Raw genomic sequence first — 8,384 nt, 5'->3', positions numbered from 1 at the left:
AAATGCGCCAAAATTCTCACAGGGGTTTTTCAACATAACGGACTTCCTGTTGGGGTTAGGACTTGGTACTGATTGACTTTTTTGTGCGTCCTGACCTGCTACACATGCCCAGCGAATCTTGTAGCTGTAGGTGAAACGACCATCGGACAAGAGTCAGTTGAATGCAAAAAACACTGCGAAAATGGACAAAATGGCCATTGATCGAAATTGGACGGGCCACCATTTCCAAACCGGGCCTCATCTGCGAAGCGTTTGAAGAACTTTTAGTCAACACGTCCTGTAGTTTGTAGGAGGAGTTCGATTTAGAAAATGGCCAAAAATGGCCATTTTTGAGCAAAAATGGCCCGGCATGGTCGCCGTTTTTCCAACATGGCGGATTTTCTGTTGAGTTCACAGAAACATGCTAATGGACTTTTTTGTGCGCCACAAGTTGTTACATATGTGTGGCGAATGCCGTAGTTGTAGGTGAAAGTCCACTGTTGATGGTATCTCATGTGGTAGTGCTGATCACATTTTAAATTAATTGCACAGTGAAAATGTGCCTAAAAAACATCTGTCTCTGTATTTGTCAGGAAAAATAGCAAATTGATGTATTTGTTTAGCCCTAATGCTAATTAGTAATATTAACATGATCCATGGACTATTTTTTAGTGCGTCCTTTTATAAAAAACAATTGTTCTAAATTACACTGTAAACAAAGTATTTATCCTAAGCTTGTTGGTTCTCTTTAGGCAATTTTCATCATTTGTTTCCAACCTCGCTCTTCTTTTTCCAGTGACATCACCGAGGAGGACCTGGAGGAGGCGGGAGTGCTCGACCCCGCCCACAAGCGAATCCTGCTGGAGAGCCTCAGGCAGCAGCAACAACAGCAGCAGCAGAAATAAACTATATCAAACTGGTCTATGACTGGTCCACACCAGCCTGGAACCACACCAGGTCCCAAGAGGCCAAATCTCAGTTGAACTGAACCCAACTGAGCTGGAACGTGCCAATTGATGCCAGACTGTGCCTTCAGAGAGAATTTGCACTCCATTTGTTCTTTCAAAAAAGAAAAAAACACTTGTTGAACCAACGTCCTTTTTTTTTTCACATGTACTGTATGTGTGTTGTCACTGTCATAGATGTGGCCTTATTTAATGATAAACATTTCAGTCCTTCGAGCATCACTACATAACCCTCGGCTTTAAATCCAGACACATTTAGAGATTCAACTCGTGTAGAGCAGCCGACGTTTTGATGCTGAGTCATGTGTGTCCGATGTGACCAGTAGCTTCGAGGAAAGCATTTAGAGCGTGCTCTTCTTTTCTTTGTCCTGAGAAACTTTAACTGAGGAGTGACGACGTTTGAGACTCCTCAAGGGTGGGACGTTTAAGTTTAAAGCAAAATGAAAAAGAGGGCTTTTTTGAGGGAAGCAGAGCCTTGAAAAACACACTGCCCGTGTTTTGCTTAACAACACTGTGTTCTCTGAGTCTCAGGTTTTTCCCCACTCATGGCCACATTTGGGCAACTGCGGGAATCATTAGCGTGCACTCAAGAGTAATAGCAGCCCACAGCTCGGTCAGAGGAGCCCTTTCTCTTCTGTGATGGACGCAAACAGGATGTGGTGACAGGAAAGAAGCTAGCAGGCCAGGCTGGAGTGAGCTAAACTCACATGTTGCAGATTGTTTGTGGGTCTCTGCTCTTTAAACGGTGGCCTGTGCTGTCCGAGTGTCTCAGCATGTATTTATGGTTTTGTTTTATTTTCTGATGATAAAGGGAATATTGAGCAAATCAACCAAATCAAACCTTTTCGAGCTAAAGTGCATATTTCACCTTGCCGCAACATTTAACAGACTGCCGTCGACTTTTGACGTCAATTTGCTGGTGTGTCATTTGTTCTCACTTGACAATTGAACCCTTTTTCTGACACTTCCATGCTGTGATACGTTGGTTATATTCTTTAAAGTATTCTCACGCATAACTTGGCACAACCAGCATTCAGTATATTAGTCAATAAATTAAGTAGATAAGGTATACATGTGGCAATAAAGGCTGCATCAAGGGGAAATATGACTTTAAAGATTTAAAAACGTACACTTCTCATGCTCACAATTTCATTTGTCTGAGGACGTTAAATCTCAATTCACAGAAGACGTGACCCAGATTTGATTGGCGTTACATCACTTTTTTTTTTTTTTTTTCTGTACTCAATTCATTTTAAATTGTCTAAATGAAGCAGTGTTCAGGGAATTGGTTAACATAGCCAAATAGATAAACTCATGGTTAACATTTAACGAGCCATTGCCATTTGTCACCAAAAAATTATTTTTTTGTCTGTAATATTTCGTCGATCCGATTCGGTTCTATTGTTACATTAGTGGAGTTTTAGGATGATGATATATTTCATACACACAGAACAAGATGTCGCCTCTTGTAACACATTATAAAAGTCAGGACAGATGTGAGCCACTGTGTTTCCTGATATAGCCAGCAGGTGGAGCTGCTACTCCACTAACTCCTATCAGTTGATTAACTTCTGAGATGGTGGTGTGTTTCTTATATCTTGTTTCTAAGCAGTTAAAAATCTGATCTGTCAGTTTTAAAACTGATTGTGTTTGTTCATAATTTAAATCCTCTTCTGTTCACGGGACTAGAAGAGAGGGTTCATCTGGACATGACTGATGGATTTCTTTTATCAGGCTGGATCACACTAAACAATTTCTTCTCTTAAGCACACAACTTGCTTGTGCTACTAAAATGTGTCTTTTTTTTTTTTTTCTTTTTTTTTGCCACGTCCTAAAAAGTAAATCATTCAACTGATACATATGTGGAGCTAAATATGAACAGAAAACCTTCATTCATGTCTGAAAAAGAGTCTCCATGTCATTACTAAATTTCTATTTGACCCGAGGATTATTTTGCTCACGTACAGCCTTAGACTTTGTGTTAATATGTTGTACAATATGTCTAAACCTTTAACAGCCAATCAACCACAATGCAGAGAATGTGGATCTGCCGTTCAGACGTGTTCAATCTAATGTCTTTTTAAGCCTTTTCAGTGTTCTCAGTGATGTGCGTGAGTGTGTGTGTGATTGTGTTTGCGTGCATGTGTGAAAAAGCCATTGTTGTTTTCTCTGACACTCCATTTTATCTTGTTCCTTCATTTCATGTAGCCTTTTACTTGGGTTGTGTTAAGTTAATGTAAGTTGTTCACCCATGTATTTTTTTTTTTTTTCAATTAAAATCTTAATATCTTTCCTTATTGTATAGAATCACTCATTCTGTTATTCTGTTGTCTACAGGGACAGCTGAAGGGACGAAACAGTTCCGATCCGTGAGCTGTAGACGTGCCTCAGAAAGGGAAAGACTGTACGGTAAAATTAAAATAAGTGACAGTCACTTCAGTTTTTAATTCACCATGATTTCAGGAGCTCATACCTCAGAATTCACAAAAACGGCTTTATGAGCTTCCGTGGTCTGATGTCGCATGTAATACACAAAACTCTCATCATTTTGTCACACACAAGAAAAACCAGATCATTGAACGCGTCAGGTAGTGCCTCCATAATGTAGATTTATTAGAATATTCAGAGTAGTGCTATAACTTCTCATTCGCTAGAGCTTTCTGTCGATTCATAGATTTCATTGACGTGTTGGTCTGTGAGACAGATGCTCTGCAATGGAAATAGATCTGTAAAGCAAAAAAAAAAAAAAAAGCTACCTAGTATTTATATTACTAATTACAGAATTTACAGTCACAAAATTTTATGGAGCAGTTCAAATAAATGTAGGTTTGTCACTGACATAATAAAAAATATTAATAAATACATGTTTTTGTCCCCCCCATTTGAGTAGATTTCTGGAGTAAAACCTCCCTCTGAAATTGGTGTTGTTTCAGAGATTTTTAACAAATTGAAACAAGTGATTCACAAGCAACTTCGCAAGGTGATAGAATGTACAAACTGTTGCCTTTTTGCAAAAGAAAATGGGTGCGAACAGGAACATAATCAGGATATAAATGAACATACAGTGGAAAACTCCATCTCGGTATACTTGCCAGCCTTTGACCAGCTTGTTTGGTGTGTTAGAGTTAATAAAGCTGGGCTGGGGAAAAAAAAAAAAGTCAGAGTGAGTTGGAAGTCTGCTCGAGCTAAACATTTGTTCCCATCAACTGAGCAGGAGAATCATCATAAAACTCTTCAGTTGGTAGTTGAAGTGAGAAACCAGATGCAGTACAATGACGGTATTGGTTATAAAGGGACTGTGTGGGCTCCACTCTGCTCATCTTCTCTCTCCACCCAAAGAACAGAACCGGAAACTGCGGTAGATGTGAACTAAACATGGATTCAAACACCTGAATTTCTCAGTTTTTTTTCCCCCTTGCAGATTTTTACCAAAGTGAATGGATAGAGGAAGGCATGACGGGACATGAAGTGTAGAAGGGGATGAGTGTGTGGGAGTCTTGATACAGTAAAGGAGGAGGAGGGGATGAAGTGAACTGGGGTGGTGTGTTGTCTGGACCCGGCTGCTCTTAATTGGATTTCGGGGTGCCCCACTCTGCTCGGCAAAGAGATTTAGGGGGGGACCCTGTTCCTTCTTGGGGAAGCCTGTGTGTCGGGGGGGCTTAGAGGAAGTTGTGCTTGAGGGGCAAAAGTTTGCTTGTTTTGTTTCCCCAGCAGAGACTGGAGCGTGATGTTTAGATTTCTGATTTAAGCTCGTACCTGACCGCCATGCTCATCAGAGCTGCTGCCATGCACAAAGGGGTTTGTTGCAATGCAGTGAGTGTGGGAATGTGAGACGGGAAAGAGAGCATGAATGTGTGTATGCATGTCTGATCCAGCTGTACACAAAACATCCTTTTGACGCTGTATAGTTCAACATCTTTCATTAAGAGTTTTAGTTTTATCTGAGAAAGAGGGTTTTGTGGTCAAACTGTGTGAACGACTCTGCTTAGAGGGTGAGAGTGAAATCATCGCTGTCCATGTCCAGGAAGGGTTTTGCAGGTAAAGTGTTGCATAATATTTTAGGGTGAGAAACAGTGACCAGACCTGTTATTTTATTATCTGAGCTTGGAAACAGTTTGACAGGACAGTTTTTCAGGGAAGAACCGAGGGGCCTCGCTGAACTACAGCAGACTACACCAGTGAATTCAGCATTATAATGGGAAAGCCTTGACTCTCCACAAAAGCTAGAAACTCCTCTCTGTTCCAGTTTGTGTCTGGTTTGCTCTTTCTCTGTGCTTCAGAACAGATTTGTCTTGATGGTGGGATTGGGTTTTCTGTGGAAGGAGGACAGGACTCCGGCAAAGGGTCCGGTCATACTGTCCGCCGGCTGCCAGGCCTTCAGAATCTCCTGAGTCTGGGCAGCAGGCTGAGCCACGGCCGGGTTGGACGGGCCCAGGCTGGACCAGCTGGGAGGCTTCAGCCCTTGGAGAACCGGAGAGCTGGAGGTGTTGACGTAGCCGCTGTTGGCCGGAGCTGGACTGGGGCTCAGGCTGGCAGGGCTGCCCAGGTTTCCGTTGGCTGAGCCCGGCAGGGAGGCCGTGCTGTCAGGTGTGGGGCTGCAGGTGGACTCCTTTGACTCATCGTCATCTGATGAAGACCTCGGCTCTCCGCCCTTCTTCCCCCCAGAGCTGCTGTTGCTGTTGCTGCCTGTGGTGCCACCAGAGTTGTTGGCTTTGGCATTGGCTGCACGCTCCTGCTTGCGAAATTTGGCACGCCTGTTCTGAAACCACACCTGTCAGACACACAGAGGTAACGATTATGTTTCATTAAAGATTCAAGATAGATGGATAGACATGTAGAAGGATGGATGGATAGAAGCAGTTATATATTCATGTTAGATGACACAACATTCATTTCATTTGGTGAATCTGTGCAGCAGATTTAAAGCCTGTTCCTCTCACCTGGACCCGGGCCTCGGTCAGGTCTATCTTCAGCGCCAGCTCCTCACGGGTGTAGATGTCCGGGTAGTGCGTCTCTGCGAACACTCGCTCCAGCTCCTTCAGCTGGGAGCTGGTGAAGGTGGTCCTGATGCGCCTCTGCTTCCTCTTCTCGTTCAGGCCGGAGGGGTCCGAGAAGAACTTGTAAGGGACTGACGGGAAATAATTGTATCGGTTTAGTGGTCGAAAAGCAAAATGTATTATGGCCTCACTGACGCTTTAACATTGCAGCGGCCTTGGAATAAAATGACAAATACGCAGAGAGGCCGTGCGTAAAAGAACAGCGATCCATCTGGCTTTGACGCACATTTAAAATAAAACAATTTTAAACGTCGATAAATGATTCTCTTTTTTTTTTTCGTCAAAAAGAAACTGCTGTAACGTAAGTGGTTGAAAGGAGGCGGATTAATTGACTGATTGCGTTCAGAGCCAATCAGAAATGACAAAACAGTTAAATATTAATGGTTAATTTCTAACAAAATGTTGAGAAAGAAATATCCAGGAATCGTTTACTTCCATGTTTTAAATTGCTGTTGTAATTACAATATTTTTTCTCTAATGTTATGATAAATATAAATATAATAAAATTATAAATGAGAGTTGGGGCCTTTGTTATACGATTGAAAAAGCTGCTAAAATGACTCAATCATAAACATAAAACCAAAACATTGAGGCTGTTTATTTAGCGATTTTTTTTTAACAGTTTCGCAATAAACATGCAGCCTACATGCATAGTTGAGATAGAAATGTCACAATGCACAATACAAGTGGTGGAATTTCTGTTTAAGAATGTCACAATCCACAGAAACTATAGATTATCACTGCAAGGAATACGAATAAATTGGAAGGCCTGTTGTCTTGAAATGTTCCATTTGATTTAACATAATTTAGGATGCAATTATGGTTGTAAAACAAATGACGAATTATGTGTCTGTTACGGGTCTGCTATTATTGTTACATACAATTATTCTTATAATATTAATCAGATCCCTGATTTATTACATATTGGTGCATGATGCAAATATGCCAAACTTCACCTTTAATTTTTATAGATTTTTTTTATGTTTTTTGCTTTTGAGCGAATTTGATAATTTATGGCTTTGCACTGATTTTGCATTTAAATGTTTATTTCCATAAATTAAAGTTTACAGCGATTTGACACTAAAGAGAATCCTGTCTATTAAAATAAACACAATTCAGATCTAGGCCTGTAATTTTATGGGTGATTATGACATCGATAACAAACAGCACAGATGACAGTTAATTTTTTTTTTTTCGCATTTCATGTACAAAACCTAAAATGATTGAAACAAGACGCAAATCCTATAATTGATTCTTTCCTCTTGTAATGTTTCTTTAGATTCGTGTGGCCCTTCAGAGGAGAATAAGCAGATGTGTGAGTACCTGAGGAGTAGGGAGTGGGCTGGTGCTCCCGCAGGGCTCCCAGGGTGCAGCTGGCCGTGCTGAGCGGAGTGCAGCCCGGGTTGGAGAAAGGTCCGCTCCGGATCGGGTTGTACTGGAAGGAGCTGGCCTGGCTGCAGGAGCTGAAGTCCGCGTAGGCCGACGCTTCCATGGCCGCCATGCAGGAGTCATAGGAGTTCAGGTAGGAGTAATCCATCTTATACATGGAGGTTCAGCCGGTGCGAACACCGGACTGCAAAAACACGAAGGGGTTGAACTGTGAGTGAGAGAAGGTTCAGGTTGAGTCTGCGGCTGCTTTCACACCGACACTTTCACAGTTTCTCTCCGGAATCTCCAAACTCAGCTCGCTGCTTCCTCCCACCAAACTTTCTGGTTTATATCTCGCTGCTGGTTCTCCCGGGTAGTAATCCAGATGTTTGGTTTTTTTTCTGTGCAGCTGCAGCTCCTCTCTCCTGCTCTCTCAGTGTGCGTGTGTGTGTCTGTGTGTGTGTGTTACAGTGTGTGTTTGTGTGTCCGTCTCTTCCTCTGGACTGCAGCTCGCTCTGCGCTCGCGCTCCGTTTGACAGCGCTGCTGCGGCTCGCGCGGTGTTTATAATAAACTTGGCAGGGCGCGAGACAATAGCGAGGCGGTGGTCTAGTTTCCATGACAATAGCAGCAGTGAGTGAGCGTGGACACGGACGGCCCCCCTCCCCTCCCTCCTTCCACCGCTCTCCGCACCGCCCACGCGGTCCACAGCATCGCGAGCTGCATGGCAGGTGTCAGCAGAGTTAAATGATCATACTGGAAAAAAGAAATAAATAGCGAATTCTTCATTTAAAATCAGTTACAATCTGCATGCATCCATTATCGGACCATTTCAAATTCTAGTGATCAGAATCAGAAGTCAAGTCATTATGTTCCTTTTACGTGTAGCTACGCTTACTACGAGCTTAATCAGCTTGTAAACTTAACAAATCGCATGTAAGGAGCCTTTTCAACCAGGACACATACTTCTTAGCTTTATAGGCTGATATTAAAGAGACGAGTCAGCGACCATTCAAG

General features: G+C 42.4%; 2 protein-coding genes across 2 annotated transcripts in view; one reads left to right on the top strand and one right to left on the bottom strand.

Annotated features, from left to right (window-relative positions):
* The window catches only part of inppl1a (inositol polyphosphate phosphatase-like 1a), a 35,977-nt gene extending 32,740 nt beyond the window's left edge, over window positions 1-3,237 (top strand). Inside the window, exon 27 of the mRNA XM_008301410.1 lies at window positions 776-3,237. Within this exon, the coding sequence (XP_008299632.1) occupies window positions 776-884 (109 nt within the window). The 3' untranslated portion in view covers window positions 885-3,237. The remainder of the gene's footprint in view (window positions 1-775) is intronic.
* Window positions 3,238-4,592: 1,355 nt separating this feature from the next.
* Window positions 4,593-7,547, bottom strand: phox2a (paired like homeobox 2A). Its single transcript, XM_008301398.1, has 3 exons — window positions 7,325-7,547; window positions 5,885-6,072; window positions 4,593-5,715 (listed from the first exon to the last, which is right to left on the bottom strand). Exons 1-3 carry the CDS (start codon window positions 7,545-7,547, stop codon window positions 5,221-5,223), a joined length of 906 nt encoding a protein of 301 aa, XP_008299620.1. The 3' UTR covers window positions 4,593-5,220.
* Window positions 7,548-8,384: the final 837 nt, after the last annotated feature.

The sequence above is a fragment of the Stegastes partitus genome, unplaced genomic scaffold (assembly GCF_000690725.1).
Source record: "Stegastes partitus isolate 25-593 unplaced genomic scaffold, Stegastes_partitus-1.0.2 Scaffold35, whole genome shotgun sequence".
Lineage (NCBI taxonomy): Eukaryota > Metazoa > Chordata > Actinopteri > Pomacentridae > Stegastes > Stegastes partitus.
Note: the sequence above shows the minus strand (reverse complement) of the source record. Positions and strands in the feature narration are given on the sequence as shown.

Bases quoted from the DNA above. Each gene is read 5' to 3' on its own strand.
- phox2a (XM_008301398.1), bottom strand. From the start codon at position 7,547: ATGTATAAGATGGATTACTCCTACCTGAACTCCTATGACTCCTGCATG. The intron at 6,073-7,324 runs GTACTCACACAT...ATTTCCCGTCAG, and splicing joins GCCCACTCCCTACTCCTCAG to TCCCTTACAAGTTCTTCTCG. The intron at 5,716-5,884 runs GTGAGAGGAACA...TGTGTCTGACAG, and splicing joins TGACCGAGGCCCGGGTCCAG to GTGTGGTTTCAGAACAGGCG.